Source organism: Myotis yumanensis, unplaced genomic scaffold (assembly GCF_028538775.1).
Source record: "Myotis yumanensis isolate MYYU_CA2020_CCGP unplaced genomic scaffold, mMyoYum1.0.hap1 SCAF_22, whole genome shotgun sequence".
NCBI lineage: Eukaryota > Metazoa > Chordata > Mammalia > Chiroptera > Vespertilionidae > Myotis > Myotis yumanensis.
Window position 1 is genome coordinate 11725546 of NW_027223773.1, and position 19173 is coordinate 11744718.

General features: G+C 44.2%; 1 protein-coding gene across 4 annotated transcripts in view; it reads right to left on the minus strand.

The window, feature by feature from the left end:
- PLD5 (phospholipase D family member 5) overlaps positions 1–19173 on the minus strand; it is a 171582-nt gene that overhangs the window by 40566 nt on the left and 111843 nt on the right. For 3 of the 4 annotated variants that reach the window (XM_070401088.1, XM_070401089.1, XM_070401090.1), the window contains 2 exons: positions 18651–18762; positions 91–218 (listed from right to left, as the gene is read on the minus strand). In XM_070401088.1, coding sequence (XP_070257189.1) covers positions 91–218; positions 18651–18762 — 240 coding nt within the window. Of the gene's footprint in view, positions 1–90; positions 219–18650; positions 18763–19173 lie in introns of those variants that run through there. The other variant, XM_070401091.1, reaches the window with a different exon arrangement.

Consider the following 19173-nt stretch of genomic DNA (forward strand, 5'->3'; position numbering starts at 1 on the left):
ACCACAGCAGAGGTGACAGTGTGCTTTAGGGACGGGCAGTTTTGATGCTGAGAAAACTCTGAGTGCGTGCATGCGCAGCGGGAGGGTTACCTGTCCCAGAGAACGCCAGTCCAGGCTAGCACTGCCGATGTAGACGTGCTGCTTGTCCACGATCCAGAAGGAGGACTGCAGCCGGCCCTTGTTGTAGGCGGACATGTTCATGTAGGTCACCTCGGCGCCTAGGAGTTCAAGGAGATGCCGTCAGCCTCCGTGTCCAGGCCCTGAACGAGCAACCAGTCAGCCACCGCCCCAATCCTCGTGGTGTGCATGGACCCCAATTCAGGGAGAGAGGATCATCCATCAGCTGCCTCCTGCACGCCCCATCCTGGGGATCGAACCTGCAACCCAGGCATGTGCCCTGACCGGGAATCCAACCAGTGACCTCCTGGTTTATAGGTCGATGCTCAACCACTGAGCCACGCCAGCCGAGCTAAATTACTTGTTATTTAAGCTGGTTTTGGAGGGCATTCTGTGTCTTTACTGTTATTCTTGAGGTATTAATCAGATAATTTTGTACTTTATTTTATGCACACATAATTCTAGAAGACCCACAACACTTATATATACAAAATATCCTCCCAAAAATGTGTACACACCATATATATATGTATATGTATATACACACACACACACATATATATATATATATACACACACATATACACACACACACATATATATATATATTTATTTATTTCAGAGAGGAAGAGAGAGGGCAAAATAGAAACATCAATAATGAGAATCACTGATCAGCTGCCTCCTGCATGCCCCCTACTGGGGATGGAGCCCACAACCCGGGCACGTGACTGGACTGGGAATCAAACCCTGACCTCCTGGTTCATAGTTTGATGCTCAACCACGGAGCCACACAGCTGTTAAATGAAAATGAAGTGTGTTGTAACAAACACTGCCTTTATAATTACTCAAATGTGTGTATATATTTTTGGGGACACCCTGTATATATTTAATATTTGACTAAAAATATTCAGCTCTAGCCTGAAAACCCATGCCATTTTTAGCAAGTTGCACAAATTGCACAATGAAATGTTCCAAATTTTGAAGATTTAAAATAAGCATCCTGTCAAAATACTCATCATAATGACACAAGAGGAAGTACGCTAGTACCTTGCAGTTAAAAGTAAAAAAAGAATAAAGTTCCACATTCTCTGTGGATTATCATCATGAAAATCAAACAAATCCCACCTGCAATTTTATTTCCAGAAAGCCACCTGTTGAGAGCATATTATCATCAGCTTTAATAAATTTTATGACCGAACATTTATAGATTCAAGAAGGTATATGTAAACTACAATTAGGAAGCACCATATACGTATAGACACCTGTGAACCTTCCATCCTTCTAAAAACTAGAACATTAACCATTCTTTTTTTTTTTTTTTTTTTTAAATCCTCACCCGAGGATATTTTTCCCATTGATTCCTGGAGAGAGTGGAAGGGAGGGGGAGGGGAAAAGAGAGAGAGAAAGAGAGAGAGAGAGAAACAATGACATGAGAGAGACATATTGATTGGCTGCCTCCTACACTCACCCTAACTGGGGCAGGGAACCTGCAACCAAGGTACAAGCCCTTGATCGGGAATTGAACCGGTAAACACTGGTCCGCAGGCTGGCGCTCTAACCACTGAACAACCCGGCCAGGGCTTAACAATCTATTAAAGCAGTGCTTCCCAATCAGTGGCAATTTTGTCCCCTTGTCCCCGGGGGACATGAGTTCTATCTGGAGACATTTCTGTTCATCACAACTGGGGAGAGGAGCGCTATTAGCATCAGGTGGGTAGAGTTCAAGGGTGCTGCTAACACACAGAGCAGTCCCCACAGCAAAGACTGAGCCTGCCCGCATGCTGACAGTCCCACGAGTCTGAAATCCTGCATTGAAGCTGTTGTGAATTGATGCTCGATCCCGTGCCCTACCACGCTCCTCTGATGCAGCCACAATCCTGAACTCGGTGTTGGCCATTGTCTTGTTCTTATTTTTTATCATTTAAAAAATATTTTTATTGATTTCAGAGAGAAAGGGAGAGGGAGAAAAAGAGAGAAACATCGACGATGAGAGAGAATCATTGATCCACTGCCTCCTGCACGCCCCACACTGGGGATGGAGCCCGCAACCCGGGCATGTGCCTTGACTAGGAATTGAACCATGACCTCCTGGTTCATAGGTCGATGCTCAACCACTGAGCCACGCTGGCCAGGCTTGTTTTTAAATATTTTATCACATGTGCATGTACCCCTAAGAGTATCATAAAAAAGAGCTTATTGTCAGCTTTGGTGTGTCTAACAGGGAAATGCATCAGCATCAATAATTATAGATTTCTGCAAAGGCGCTCAGATCTTTCCTGAAAGCAGTTTGCGATAGGAAATCTTCTCATCAATCCGGGGCTTCTCCTGAATGTGTTAGCTGTGTGAGCAACGCAAAGGTCAAGCCAGCTCATTCTGGGAGCTTTCCTAAGACCAGCACAGTTTAGTCAAGTTAATTAGCAACGTTTTTGGAATCCACTGGCTTGGAGGCGAAAGGAAACAGCAAAGGGTAAAAAATCACTTGTCATGACCGCATGGCTCTGCGTTCACGGGTTCAGAAAGGTTTTGAGATCGTCAATGACAGGCTCCCTGCTATTTGTATAGCATTTTCCTCGTGATTGCAAAGACTGACAAAGGTTACAGAGAACCCGCCCATTCTTTGGCGTCTACCCGCCAGGATCCTAGAGACTGCTAACCGGGCGCCAGGGATGGAGTCGTGCGGAAGGGAATGACTGGCTGGCACGCCCAGCTAGAAAGTAAGCTGAGACTCGAGGTTCCTACTTTAGCTTCGAGGCTGTCTCTCCCTCCTGCCCAGAACCGCACAACAATCTGACCTATTCTGACACTGGAGAGGCGTTGCTCTCACAAACGAATCTCTCAGGAAGGGCTCCTGATGAAGTCCCTATTAAAAACTCTCCCCCATCAAAAGCTAAAGGAATACAAGGAGCCTGGCTGGCATGGCTCGGGTTGAGCGTCCACCTATGAACCAGGAGGTCACGGTTCGACTCCCGGTCAGGGCCCATGCCCGGGTTGTGGGCTTGATCCCCAGTGTAGGGCGCGCGGGAGGCAGCCGATCAATGATTCTCTCTCATCATGGATGTTTCTATCTCTCTCTCCCTCTCCCTTCCTCTCTGAAATCAATAAAAATATATTTAAAAAAAAGAATGCAAGGAAATGAAATGAAATAAAGAAATGGGGAAAAAATACCAGACACAAAAAAACACGGGGGAAATCTTTGAGGGGCTGGTTTTTATTAGTTTAATTCCAGCAAGTAGCACGGTGCCACGTATGTTTTAGTGGTTCATACACTGAGTGAATGAAAATAACTGAGTGAATGAAGAGTGAATGTGTTTGCAAGCACCTTCACTTACCCCCTCTGTCTGCCTTTCCTTTTCTGAATAACTGGCCACAGGAAATCTGTGGAATTTCCAGGGCAAATTCTGAGCAAATGTATTCGATCCGGAAGGACCCAGCCACAGGCAGGAAGGAAGCTAGAGGGAAAATACCTTTTATATGTGGGAGATATGGTCACGGGAATTGAAACTATGGCTCCCTTCCAAACAAAAGTCAACACAAAGGAACAAGCAGGCAGTTTGACAGGACTTTCTAATGCCACTTGAACAAAATGCCCAACACTGCAGATGCTTTGAGAGCCAAACGTTTCAACATTTATTCTCCCTCTTGGAGAAAAAAAGTCACAAAGCTGTTATCCATTCCAAATTCGATAGTCATCCGAGAAATCTCAAGTCATCCGAGAAATCAGAGTTTTTCTCTTTAATGTTCTTTGCAGCCAATCAGGTCTTCAAGGACAGGGCTGCCCTAATTCCCCTAAGTTCCCGTGAGTTCACCTCCCTAGGCATGTCAGCATCTGAGCTGATTTCTATTCTATTTTTTAAAAATACATGTTTCTTGATTTCAAGAGGAAGGGAGAGGGAGAGAGAGAGAAACATCCATGATGAGGGAGGATCATTGACCGGCTGCCTCCGGCACGCCCCCTACTGGGAATCGAGCAATTCTTCCTGGTCCCCATCTTTTTTTCTTTAAGTATATTTTTATTGATTTCAGAGAGGAAGGGAGAAGGATAGAGAGATAGAAACACCAATGACGAGCCCGAAATCCGGGCATGTGTCCTGACCGGGAATGGAACGGTGACCTCCTGGTTCATAGGTCAACACTCAACCACTGAGCCACACATTGGTTTCTATTTTACATCAAAGTCAGGACCTGGTAAAACGGGTAAAAACATTTTCTGCCCTTGGCAGGGGCAGGAAGGCTTCACAGGCAGGTTATCAATTTGTTGCCTCATTTTCACAGTTACACTTTCATAGCAGAGGGGCTGGGCGACAGGGCAGGAGGCAGGGGCTCGCCTCCTGTTCCCAGCTGCTGCATGGGAGCGAGGACAGGCGCTCAGCCCCAGCCACACGCCTATAACACACCATCCCTCCCGGCCTGGCTGCCCTGCCTGGCCTGGGGGTAACTTTTCCACGGTGCCCTCTCTTCATGGAAGCGCCCCGGAATTCCTGCCTATGCCAGAGCCCTCCTGCAGAATCTATTAAGACAAAACTTTTATTTCTAATGATCAGAATGATCAGAGGCAGCTGATCCATTCTTTGAAGATTTCCCCCTTGCGTATGTGGCCGGGGAAATGTGTTCTATCACGTATGACTACTCTGGTTATCATGAGAATTCTTACATAAGGTCGAATACAAAGCGTGTACAAGAACCTCAATCTCACAGCAGGCCACTGAAGTTGCCCGATTCTCTTTTTAGAGTCTCCAGAAGTTACAAGGTCTTCGAAAACCTCTGGAGTTCTAGTCAATCCCCAAACCTAAAAATGAAGGACCACTAGCAAAATACCGGAATACGATTTTCTTTTTTAAAATTTCCTTTTCTTATACCAGTTGTCATTTCCAACTGACAAATGGTCTTTTTCAATCTAATTACAGAGACGCTCACAGGTAACTTCCTGGACTTGGCGGCATGGTTATTTAAAACTCAAGAAAAAGGTGCCTGGGAAACATCAAAAGAATTAATCAACGTTTTACAGCCATGAATGAAGGCAGCTATTATTAATTTCCAAGGCTATTATAGGAACAAATGAACAGGTTTTCAGGTGAGAACTGCAACATAAAGGTTGTACACATCCTCCATGTTCACTGCATTCATTCCAAAACTGTTGCTGGTATATTATTCACCCACTAGAGGCCTGGTGCACGAAATTCGTGCAGGGTAGGGTCCCTAGGTTGGATCTCGCCGCCTCCTCCTTCCTTCGCTCCCTCAGTGCCCTGCCTCAGCCGCTGGTTGCCTGTCATGTTCCGTGCCACCCCCTGGTGGTCAGCGCATGTCACAGCAAGCGATTGAACTCTTGCTCTCCCAGGTGAACTTCCGAGTGGACAATTTGCATATTAGCCTTTAATATATATAGATATTTTCATGTCCGTGTAACATACTTAATGGGTAGAGAATGTGGTGCCTGCCCCTGCCTGTGACATTTCTGTTCCTTTCTTTTTATTAAATATATTTTTATTAATTTCAGAGAGGAGGGGAGAGGGAGAAAGAGATAGAAACATCCATGATGAGGGAGAATAATTGATTGGCTGCCTCCTGCACACCCCACACTGGGGATTGAGCCCACAACCCAGACATGTGCCCTGATCGGGAATCGAACCGTGACCTCCTGGTTTGTAGGTTGAAGGTCAACCACTGGGCCACACTGGCTGGGCAATGACATTCCTGTTTCTCACCACTGGGCACCAACCCTACCATCTCCTCCTCCCCCCACATCTAATCTGTGCAGGGGCTCTGCTTCGACCTATAAATACCACACAGCTGTTTTTTATACCATTTCCCCCTGATATTCACAAAACGATGCCAGTGGTCTGTGAGTCTATACAGTTCATTCTTTCCTCACAGGGATTCTGTGACCTTGTTTCTGCCATCTATGATTATTCTAATAACACAGTCATTCATCAAGAGCAGCCTATGTGCCAACACCAAAGCTAATGGCTTTGCATATAGAATCCTGTAATTCCTACAACCATTCCACGAAAACACTCCATTTCCCATTACTTCCCATATCTGTTTATTGGGTAATTTTCAAGGCATTTGTCTATTTCACCCAAGTTTTCACACTTATTGGTACACGGTTGTTTGTAACAGCCTCTTAGGATCTCTTTAATGTCTCGAATATCTGCATGATGATCTTTTTAAATGCCTGATATTGCTCGGTATTGTCTCCTCCTTGACCACGTTCCTCCATAATTTATGAAATTTTCAATTTTTGGCAAAAATCAACTTTTGGCTTTTTTGAATTTCTCTCTGATGACTTTGTTTTTCATTTCATTTTATTTTTTTTCTCATATGCTTGATATTTTGTCCTTTTTACTTTCTTGGGGTTAAATTTTTCTTTCCTTTTAACACACCATGAAAAACTCCATTCATAGTCATATGGTGTGAAAATTGCAAGAAAAACTTCAAATTAGTTTACATTTATTTGTTTATTTTAAAGATTTTTAAAAATGGAATTTTAGAGGGATAGGGAGGGAGAGGGAGAGAGAGAACACTGATGTGAGAGGGGGTGAAACACTGACTGGCTGCCTCCTGCACAGACCCTACTGGGGATCGAGCCTGCAATCGGGGCCATGACAGCTTTTGTCTTTTGGTAGGAGAATTCAGACAATTTACATTTAATGTAACTACTATTATGTTTGGATGTCAAACATCACCTTGAAATTAGTTTTCACTTTGTCCAACCTGCTCTTTTAGTGACTATAATAAACTGTTTCCTGGATATACTAGAGATCACCTTAAATTGTTATTTTTGCAACATCCTGGGCAATGTAAAGTCCCTACACATTTTAACTCCACTGTCTCCCTTCCACTTTTTGTGATGTTTTATCTACATGTACTTTAATTCCCAGAAGACATTATTGCTGTTGTTTTGTACTTGCCCACATATTTCTCCTTCCTAATAGTTTTCATTCCTCGTTTTTTTACTTTGCTTACATCTAGAATAATTTCTTTCTGACTAAAAAATTTACCTTACTTTTTAAAATGAGCCTTCAGCCTTGGCTCAGTGGATAGAACGTCAGCCTGCGGACTGAAGGGTCCCAGGTTCGAATCCAGTCAAGAGCATGTACCTTGGTTGTGGGAACATGCCTAGTAGGGGGTGTGCAGGAGGTAGCTGATCGATGTTTCTCTCTCATTGATGTTTCTAACTGTCTATCCCTCTCCCTTCCTCTCTGTAAAAAATCAATAAAATATATTTAAAACAAACAAACAAAAAAACTGCCTGATCTTTTAAAAATAAAATAAAATGAGCCTTCTGTAAAAATAAATTCTTTCAATTTCTGATTGTATAAAAATATCTCTATTTTGTCTTCATTTCTGAAGGCCATGATTGCTGGGTATAGAATTGTAGGTTAGCAATTATTTTCTTTCAGCACTCTACAGATGTCACTACATTGTTTTCTGGCTTCCATAAATTCTGTCGAAAAGATACTTATCAGCCCTAGCTGGTTTGGTTCGGTGGATAGAGCGTCTGCCTGCTGACTGAAAGGTCCCGGGTTTGATTCCGGTCAAGGGCACGTACCGAGGTTTCAGGCTTCGGGCCAGGCCCTGGTCAGGGGTCTGCAGGAGGCAACCAATCGATGTGTCTCTCTCACATTGGTGTTTCTCTCTGTATCTCCTTCTCCTTCCTACTCTCTCTAGAATCCATGGAAAAAATATCCTTGGGTGAGGATTAAAAAAAGAAAGAAAAGATACTTACCAGTTTCATTATTTTTCATTTGGCTGTCATATGCCCGTTTTCTTTCAATGCTTTAAAAAGTTTTCCTATTTTTGGTTCCCATCAGTTTTTCTATAATATGGCTAGGTATGTTTTTCCTTGTATTTATCTTTCTTGGTGTCTGTAAATACTTTGATATCTTTTGTTAGTTTTAAAAGTTATGAACAGTATCTCTTCAAATATTGCTGCATGCTATTCTCTCTTTCCTGGAGTCCCTGATTGCCAACTATACTTGTGTAGATTCCTAAACCATGTTCCAAGTTCCTTTTGCTCTTTTCTGTGTCTTTCATCTTTTTCTCTCTGTGATATACTTCTATGGATATGTTCTACTCACTAACAATTCACGAATCCTCTCTTCTGTTGTGTCTAATCTGCAATAAACCTTACTATGGAATTTTAAGCTTTTGTATTTCTCAGTTCTGGGTTTTCCAGTTGCTTTAAAAAAAAACCCAAAAACAACACTCTAGTTCTCTGGTGAAATTCTCTACCCAGTTCTCTCTTTCCCAAAATACACTAATTACAGTGATGTCAAAGTCCCTTTCCAATTTCTGGGTCTCTGTAGATCTGTTTCTGTTGTCTCCTCTTTGCTCATGGCTCTCAGTTATTCGTTGCTATGCCTTGGGATGCCTGTAATTTCCGATAGACTTTGTATTAAAAAATTCCAATTTTTGCCTCCTCAGTCCAGTACTACTCAAGAGGTTCAGGCTTCTGCTTTCTGTTTGACCTCTAGTCCCTGGCATGTTACTGACAAATCCCTCAAAAGAAAAGCTGGCAGTGAGTACAGGGCTCATCCTAATGAGTTTTCTTCTCTCAGGTCTAGGCTCCACTAGGACCTGATGCCTTAATTGCTCTTGATCCATTCGAATAGCTTTCTTTTGTGCGACTGTATTCTCTCTGCAGGAGGATTAGTCTGAAACAAGCTATTCCATCAAAGTCCTTCTCAGGAAGCTAAGGCCATTAATTCATCTGCTATCCCCTTACTGGGAGGCTGTTTTATCTCTTACACTTCCAGGACCTCAGGGCTAGAAAGTAAAGTAAGTGCTCTCTTTAATCTCTTTTGTCACTTCCAGACGATGCCTCCTTCATTTTTTCAAAATCCCAGGCTGCATTAAAATTCATGTCATCTGGCTGTGTTCCCCATGACCACGGCTTGCGGCTCCCCTTTCTCAGCTTTCCGGTTCTCTATCATTCATTAAAGACTTTAGTTAATTGCTTTCTCTCTTTCCCTCACCACTGCCAACCACGTATTATTGTCACTGATACAAACAATGTGGATAACTCAACACTCTAGCCCAGCTGTGGGCAAACTACGGCCCGCAGGCCGGATCCGGCCCCGTTTGAAATGAATAAAACTAAAAAAAAAAAAAAAGACCGTACCCTTTTATGTAATGACGTTTACTTTGAATTTATATTAGTTCACACAAACACTCCATCCATGCTTTTGTTCCGGCCCTCCGGTCCAGTTTAAGAACCCACTGTGGCCCTCGAGTCAAAAAGTTTGCCCACCCCTGTTCTAGCCCCTTAGCGACCTTGGTGTCTTTATCCATTTCTCCTTAGTAACCCATTCCCATAGTATCCTAGACTTAGCTATTGCCAGTAAACGCACATTTAAAATGATGATGTTAAGGCTCACCATTTCTGACCTCTGCCTTCTCTCCTTCCAGCTCACATGCATTAGAGTCCCACTTTGACATCATTGAAATGACCAAACCACTGACCTTACCACTTCTTCAATGTCCATCACGAAACTTCCCTCTTTATCAAGTTTATACTTCGTGGTCAGCTCTCTGTAACTTTTTCCTAGGGAAATCTTAAACTCCGATGAATTCTATCTTTTTCCTTCCCTATACTTTCACCAGAACAGCCAAAGGTTGCTAGAGAAAATCTCACAATCACAGTGATCCATTTCAATTTAAAATGATCATCACAATCAATACTATGATACAATCCTTTTAGTTTCCAAACTAAGTTTGATTTCTACTTCCACTATAGCTACTTCTCCAAATGCTTTGTTTCTCTTCATAGAAAAATTTATCGAATTCTTCACCTAGCCACTCATTTTTCACTCCCTATCAACCTGGCTGTCGATACCCTTGTTAAATTAATCAATGAACACTTATGCTGCCAAATCTAATGGCTCCTTCTCTACTCCTTTTAAAAAATATATTTTTATTGATTTCAGAGAGGAAGGGAGAGGGACAGAGATAGAAATATCAATGATGAGAGAGAATCATTGACTAGCTGCGTCCTGTACGCCCCTTACTGGGAATCGAGCCTGCAACCCGGGCATGTGCCCTGACCAGAAATCAAATCGTGACCTCCTGGTTCATAGGGCGATGCTCAACCACTGAGCCACACTGGCCGGGCTCCTCCTCTACCTTTAGCTAACTCCATTTCTTAGCAAAGAAAACATTTCTCTCCTTTCTCCTACCTCACTGTCCCTCCTCTCAGTTTCTCTTGTCAATTTCTCTATTTCTACAAAGTCTCTAAATCAGCGGTTCTCAATCTGTGGGTCGCGACCCCTTTGGGGGTCGAACGACCCTTTCACAGAGGTCGCCTAAGACCATCGGAAAACACATATATAATTACATATTGTTTTTGTGATTCATCACTATGCTTTAATTATGCTCAATTTGTAACAATGAAAATACATCCTGCATATCAGATATTTACATTATGATGCATAACAGTAGCAACATTACAGTGATGAAGTAGCAACGAAAATAATGTTATGATTGGGGGTCCCCACAACATGAGGGACTGTATTAAAGGGTCGCGGCATTAGGAAGGTTGAAAACCACTGCTCTAAATGTTAGAAAGCCTTTGGATTTGGTCCTGGGCCCCATTCTATATCTATACTCACTCCTGTGAGAATCCTGTTCAGCTCTGTGGCTAGAAATGCTATCTCCATACTGATGATTCCCCAAATCACATCTGTAGGCTTGGCCCTTCTTTGAGCTTTAGACTCAGGGGAGAGGTCAGACCTGAATTAATCTCTCTACTTGCATCTTTAAGAAGCACAAAACAGAATTCACTTTGCTCAAAATAGAGCTCTTTATTTTCCCCAAATGCCAAGCCCATTCATCCTATTACCTTTCTGTCTCAGTAAATGACAGCACCTTCCAATCAGCTGCTCAGACTTAAACCCTGGGGGTAATTTTGACTTCTTTTTCTTAACCCCATCCACACAGCCGATACATTATCAATGTCTGCCAGTTCTATTTCTAAAACGCATTTTATTTGTGGTGGGTTTTTTTTTTAAATCCTTGCCTGAGGATATTTTCCCACTGATTTCAGAGAGAGTGGAAGAGAGAGGGAAAGACAGAGAAACATTGATGTGCGAGAAACACATTAATTGAGCCCTAATCAGTTTGGCTCAGTGGATAGAGCGTCGGCCTGCAGACTGAAGGGTCCCAGATTCGATTCTGGTTGGGGGCATGTGCCTTGGTTGCAGGCACATCCCCAGTAGGGGGTATGCAGGAGGCAGCTGATCAATGTTTCTCTCTCATCGATGTTTCTGGCTCTCTCCCCCTCTCCCTTCCTCTCTGTAAAAAATCAATAAAATATATTTTTAAAAAACCCCACAAAACCCCCCACATCAACTGGTTGCCTCCTGCATGTGCCCTGACCAGGCCCCGGCTGGGGAGGAGCCTGCAACCGAGGTATGTGCCCTTGACCGGAATTAAACCCAGGAGCCGGCGGTCCACAGGCCGATGCTCTCTATCCACTGAGCCAAACCAGCAAGGGCTAAAATATATTTTAAATGTTTATTTTTTTCTACCTTAACATCTCTTGCCTGGTGGGTAATTCAACAGCCCACTACCTGGTTTCCCTGCCTCAATTCCCCTCCAATCCATTTCCCACACAACAACCAAACAGATACAGTGGGGTCTTGACTTATGAGTTTAATAGTTCCGAGACTGACCTCGTTAAGGAGCTGTTTAACTCAAATTACTCTATCAACTCAATGCAAAAAATCGGCCGAGAGAGAGAGAGAGAGAGAGAGAGAGAGAGAGAGAGAGAGAGAGAGTCAGCTGGTATCTCAAAAGACTCGTTAGTCGGGACACTCGTAAGTCAAGGCCCCACTGTATTTTAAAAATCCAAATGAGATCAAGTTATTTCCATCAGTGCCTCATCAACGGTAAGAACACAATAAATATTTGTTAAAAGAAAGAATGAATGAATAGATGGATGAGTGAGGAAGCAACTGGCTCAAGGTTCAGAGCTAGAATTGAAAGCCGAGTCTCTTATTTCATCACAAAATACATCTTTACACAGGACCCAGGGGTGGTGTCAGCCCTTACTCTTCAGTACGTGTGGCTGAGAACAAACAACCACGCTCTGAGACAGATTTCAAAACAGATCTTACTAAATAGCTACATTTTATGCACTGTGGCACCACAATCAAATTCCTTACAATTTTCTCCATTTAATTTTTTTGTTTCATTTAATTTAGAAGGCAATGGAGCTACGCTGAGGGGGATGGATGTTTTTGCAATTTTCTAAGTCCTCTGCGAAATGTGTAATTTACAGAGATCCAATAATATTGATCAAAATCGTAGGCACGGGGCATTCTGCCAGGAATTAGCACAGCAGACGTCTTTCATTACCCACTAACCACGGGACCTTCGGCACATGATTTCATCTGTCTGTGTCTCAGTTAATCTGGAAAATGGAAAGAATAACACCATCTACCGCTCAGGGATGCCTGGAGGTTTAAAGAGAATGCAGATCAAGTGCATAGAACAATACCTGATGACTAGTTACAACTATTATGAACTGCAATTGCCTTGCAAATGCCCCTAAAATAGCGTTATTTTTTTGTGTGGCGAATGTTTTGATAAAGAGACTTTTAGTAAATCCTACATTATCCCTCATCTGTAGGTTTCCTGGCAAGTTGACAGTTGAATATATATATCCTACCCGTGGGGTTACAGGCAGGTTTTTATTACTGGAGCATCTGTGCCTCACCCCTCTCTCTCTTCAGCCTCTAAAAAATGTTCACCTTGCAAGGAATCAACATCCATGTAATAAAGAAATGGCTCTCAGGCAATTTTATCTCAGTCACTACACAGACCCCCCAAACAGTAAGAATGAGGAAGGGAGGTGTGTGAGGCTGCCAAGCAGACAGCTTGCTGAGCCGCATGGTGGGTTGGCACGCACTGAACCATATGCCGGCGCCTGCTGGGACTTTCGCGGCTGCACAGACGGGGCTGGAGCCAGGAGTGGGCTCGGGCGGGGAAAGGGAGTTTAAGGGGAGTCTGTGACCACTCTGGTCCCAGCAAAAGGGACCTGGAGTGGGGACACCTTCCTTCAGGCATCTAGAAAGGAATGGCATCCATCAGTGTCTCCTAACGTGGCAATGAGATGAGGTGGCTCTTCGTTGCAGCCATGGGGACCAAGGGGACACGCTGGGAAGAGCTTCGAGCTAAGCCAGAGGGCAAAGACATGCATTCCTGCAGGCAGAGAAGCTTCTATCACAGGGTCTACGCTGGGTTTAGGAAAGCCCGAATCCAGTCCCGTTGGGAAATTCAAGGCAGTATCTATTGAGCACTGGCAGTTCTACTGGCAGGGGATTCAATTCAATTCAACCAACCAAGTGACATCCAGGTCAGGGTGCGGTGGAAGGGATGGTCCAGGGCTGCCTATCACTACTTGAGCCAATTCGGCAGAGACAGGGTTGAAACCTATATGAGCATTTACTTCAATCCTGCCGGCAGCATGTGAGAGCAGCAGGTCACCCACAAACATCTGCTTTACCCCCCACCATAAGCCAGCTGCCTATATTGGGGAGAAAGGCAAAGATTACGTGGGAAAGTAGGAATTACAGGCATGGGTCAGTAGGTAAGGTGGGCGCCTCTGGGACTAGACCAGTGATGGCGAACCTATGACACGCGTGTCACAGGTGATACACGAACTCATTTTTTTGGTTGATTTTTCTTTGTTAAATGGCATTTAAATATATAAAAGAAATATCAAAAATATAAATCTTTGTTTTACTATGGTTGCAAATATCAAAAAATTTCTATATGTGACACGGCACCAGAGTTAAGTTAGGGTTTTTCAAAATGCTGACACGCCGAGCTCAAAAGGCTCGCCATCACTGGACTAGACCGTTCTGACCAGACAGCTGGAACCCTTTCCATGATGATAGGCAGTTCTCGGGACAGGAGGAAGGACTGCATTCAGATGTTGGCTCCCATGTCCCAGGGCATACCACTCCCAGCCAGGTTATAATGTGCTTTCTCTATCAGAACAGAACCATCACAGTGAACAGAGCATGACTAATATTTCTTTCTAGAGGCCCGGTGCATGGAATTCGTGCACTTGGGGGGGGGGGGGAGCCCTCAGTCCGGCCTGCGCCCTCTTGCAGTCCGGGAGCCCTCGGGGGATGTCCGACTGCCTAGAGGCAGGAGAGGCTCTAGCCACCACCACTGGGCTTGCCAGCTGTGAGCCCGGCTTCTGGCTGAGCAACGCCCGCCCGCGCCCCCCCCCCCCCCCCCCCCCGTGGGAGTGCACTGACCACCAGGGGGCAGCTCCTGCATTGAACATCACGAGGAGAGCCCTTCACTGGGACAACAGAAGACCTTATGGAATACGCAGGTTTCTTAACAACGGCAACCTCTCACATGGTGGGATGAAAGCCAGAAGAAGACAGAGTTTCCTCTGGGGAAATTACTAAACATACTTGATCGTGTGACCTTCAATGAACACAGAAAACCACACCTACGTGTATGTACAGCTTGACTTTGGAATCGTTATAAGCCGGTAAAACCTAAGTAAAGAGGCCTCAACACGCACAAAAAAATCTCAAATTTCGTTACGCTTATTTGGAGCAAGCAGTTCCACAGTCACCTTGCCAAATGTCTAAGTTGGGGATGGGGGCAGCTTGTATTCATTTTCAAATTTACACCTGCCCCCCAATTCTCAGATGGAGGAACACATGTTCCTTTTAGGGTCTGGTTTAGAATCAGCCTCCCTCAGAGTGGTATTCAGAATGGCTGGGCTTAATTTAATTGAGCTTTATCAGAGTTCAGGGTTTCTAGGTTGAATTTTCTCATCTATGGCTGAATTTTAAAGCAACGCTCATTTCCATATGCCCTTGGCCCTGAAGCACCGAGTTCCCGTTGTCACATCTCTGACACGGACGCGTCGTCTGATGGCTGCACACAGGTGGCAGCGTCACAGGTGTCACTTGGTGGTCTGCGTGGTGACGCTGTTATGACAGGTCTCCTGCCGTCTCTCAACACTCAGTCAACAAATCACGTAGGCCCCTCTGAGGAAGGAGCAGGAGGCTCGCTTCCCGTTGGAATCTTTCGGGATTTTCTGGGAAGTTCCAAAAACAAGCAGAATGGAGAAAGACAATAGGAGAGACTCTGTTTCTTAAAGTCACAGGGCACCATCACAGGCGGAAAACACGGGCATCGATGATTCAGACACAAAAAGGGAGTCAGAAAAACTGGGCTCGATGCAGAAGTTTTAAGAATTCCTTGGTCAGCCTGGCCAGGGTGGCTCAGTGGTTGAGCATCGACCTATGAACCGGGAGGCCACGGTTAAATTCCCGGTCAGGACACATGCCCGGATTGTGGGGCTTCATCTCCAGTGTGGGGCGTGCAGGAGGCAGCCGATCAATGATTCTCTCTCATCAGCTGTTAAAGTGTGTATACATTTTTTGGGGACACCCTGTATATAGCAGTGTATACACACATATCTAATCTAATAAAAGAGAAACATGGTAATTAGTGTACGACCGCTACCCTTTTCATTGGCTAATCAGGGCGATATGCAAATTAACTGCCAACTAAGATGGCGGTTAATTTGCATAGGTAGGCACAATGCAGGGAGGCGAAAGGGAAAGCAGGAAGAAGCCCCCTGCCACTGACAGTGATCGGAAACCCAGGGGGGAGCTAAGAGCCGGGGGGCAGGGCAAAGGCGGCCCCCAGGGCCATGATCGGAGAATCGGGCGCCTTTGCCGCCCTGGCCAGTGATAGCGGGAAGCAGGGGTGGAGCCAGCGATGGGAGCTGGGCACGGGCGAAGCTGGCAGTCCCGGGAGCTAGGGGTCCCTTGCCTGGGCCTAAAGCGGAGCCTGCGATCGCGGGGCCGCTGCAGCTGCGGGTCCCCGCCGCTGCCCAGGCTGGAGGCCTCGGCCAGCCTCACACAGGGCCCTGCCAAGGGTGTCTCTATGCCACACCCCATGCTTTGCTCTGCTTCTCCAGCAGGGTGGCCAAGGCCACAGGAGTCCTGAACCTTCCCCTCCTGGGACCTTCCAGATCTCTGCTTCTTCTGTGGGATGGGACCAAAGCCCTTTGGTTTAGTACATGTAGGCTAGGCTCTCTCCAAAGAGCTTAAAGCAAACAAGGAAACCAAGAGATATTCAGTGTCCAGCCCTAAGATGTCTTAGCCTGAGTTTTGGCTTCCACAGACCTATCCCTCTCCACCCACCTCTCAAGAGGTTAGAGCACCAAAGGTGAAGAGAGTAAGGAAGACATGAGGACCCCAAGCCTGGGCCCTGGTGATGATGGGAAAGCTGAGACACAACCACCTTAGACACCTGCCCTCAGCTCCATGGAGATATTCACAAGGAAGATTTCTACTAGCCTCTAACCTTCCAACAAGAGGATCAAGGCTGGGCTGAGGGACACCCTCCTCCCATGCACGAATTTCGTGCACCGGGCCACTAGTATCTTAATAAAAGCCAGATAGGTCTGTGATCAGTACCTAGGATATAGCTCTGAGAAATTAAGGTCCTGTTTACTGCTCCACCTTTATAAAGGAAAATCATTTGTTTTCTTATTTTTAGAAGAACACCTATTGTACAGCAAGAGAGCCTAAGGTGTAGTAATATATACATAAGCTGAAATCCAAACACTGCTTTTTTTTGTGTGTGAGAAGCAATGACTGAATGAAGTTTTAATTCATAGTTCACAACAGAAACGTAAACCGTGCCTTTGCCATAAATCCATTAAGAGCTATTTCCTATCTAGAGCAGCCATATACTCAGCAGCACTGAAGAAAGGTTGTTACGTGCTCTAGTATTCCCCGGTTTTTATATTTTATTTTTTAAAATATATTTTTATTGATTTCAGAGAGGAATGGAGAGGGAGAGAGAGATAGAAACATCAATGATGAGAGAGAATCAGTGGTCGGCTGCCTCCTGCACACCCCCTACTGGGGATGGAGCCTATAACCCGGGCATGTGTCCTGACCGGGAATTGAACCATGACCTCCTGGTTCATAGGTCAATGCTCAACCACTGACCCACACTGGCTGGGCATATTCCCTAGTTTTAACTTTGGTTGAGTTGACAAGATTGAGGATGAGCTTTGGCAAATAGCAAATTTGCAGGTGTACAGTTAAGCAACTCTTCTGCTCCTCGCTCTCTTCCTAACTCATCTGCATTCTATCCTTCACGATGAATGAAACCCAAAGGACATGCAAAAAAGCTCCAGGAGAAAACTTATCTGCAGATGCAGGTATCCAGAGTGAGCCAAAGGGAATCCATTTTCAGCAACGTGTCAGATAACAGAGTTTCCACAGTGGGAGCCAATTTCATGTTTCTTAAACAGGAAAAGTAATAACGCATTTCTGATCTATGTGGATTGTATCTGTCAATCCAGTGAAGTAGGTGTTTTCTACTTTTCCAAAGATATTATCAGAGTGAAGCTTTTTAGGCCCAACCATATCTCATCATTTTTCTTTATTTTCCAATGTATAGAAAAATAGTATGCATGGTGATAAGTGCCTATAACAATATAAATATAATATTAATAATGTATAGTATAATATGTAGGGAAGATGACAAGCAAAATGCTCAGCATGTCTAAACAGCACCAAGATGAGCTGTGAGGCCAGGCCAGCATGGCTCAGTGGTTGAGCGTCGACCTATGAACATGGAGGTCATGGTTCAATTCCTGATCAGGGCACATGCCTGGGTTGGGGGCTCGATCCCCAGTGTGGGGCGTGCAGGAGGCAGCTAATCAATGATTCTCTCTCATCATTAATGTTTCTGTCTCTCTCTCCCTTTCCCATTCTCTCTGAAATCAATAAAAATGTATTTTAAAAAAGGTTCATTATAAAAATAAAAATGAAACTGTGAATCAGGCCCTAGCCGGTTTTTCTCAATGGTTAGAGTGCCGGCCCACAGACTGAAGGGTTGTGGGTTCGATTCCGGTCAAGGGCACGTACCTGGGTTGCAGGCTCCATCCCCTGCCCTGTGGTCAGGGTGCATATGAGAGGCAACTAATCCATGTGTCTCTTTCACATCGATGTTTCTCTCGCTCTCTGTCTCTCCCCCTTCCTTCCACTTTCTAAAAATCAATGGGAAAAAAAAATCGAGTACGGATTAACAACAATAAAAAGTTGTGAATCAGGAAGTTTTCCAGATTCAAACCTCTGATTACACCCTTTTAAATTCTGAGAAGCAGGAGGACAACTGTCATTTGTGGAGCAAGAGAGAAACAGAATTCCAGTGTCTGTTCTGATCAGAGTGGCTCTTTTTTTCTAATCACATCATGAAGTGATCAGAGAGGGAACGATTCTTCTTTCTAGTTAACTATCACTAAATGGCCACTAGATTATTTTGCATAAACTAATATGCAGCAACACTATTAAAAGTCCCAGCAGTACTGAGTAATTAGTTCTGGCTGTATTCAGACCATTTTTCAAAGGAGAAATAAGAAGTCCACTAAGTGAAATGTATTAATTATAAAGAAATTACATAGTAAGTGAGAATAAAGGTATTGTAACAGAACACCTGGAGGTAGAGTAGCGTATCAACCTTGGCCTTACCCTTTAATTTCAAGGCTTCTAATACCTTTGAATCAGCCGTCACATCGCTCACTAGCTTGATTTCGATATTTTGCGAAGTCAGCTGGAGCAGCTTTTCAAAAAGACGTTGACCCTGGGAAAAATAATCAGAAAGAAAGTCAGGAAACCCAAATAGATGCTACTTTAATTAGGCATAAATAACGTACTCAAAAAATTAAAACGATTCATTCAAATTTTGAAAGAAAAGCACTTCAGCAGTTGGTATTCTTGAAAATTCTACCAGAGGAGAACTGGTATATGTAGAGCAGTAACAGGAACACAGATTACAGTCTTTTTATTTTTTATTTTTTGAGTACTGTATTGTGCAATCCAACAATTACCACAATAAATAATTTCAATGCTACAGTGCAAATTTACCCTTGTTTTACCTTTTTTTAAAAAAAATCTTCATCCGAGGATATTTGATTTTTTGAGAGAATGGAAGAGAGAGGGAAAGATAGAAATATCGATGGGCAAGAAACACATCGAGTGGCTGCCTCCTGCC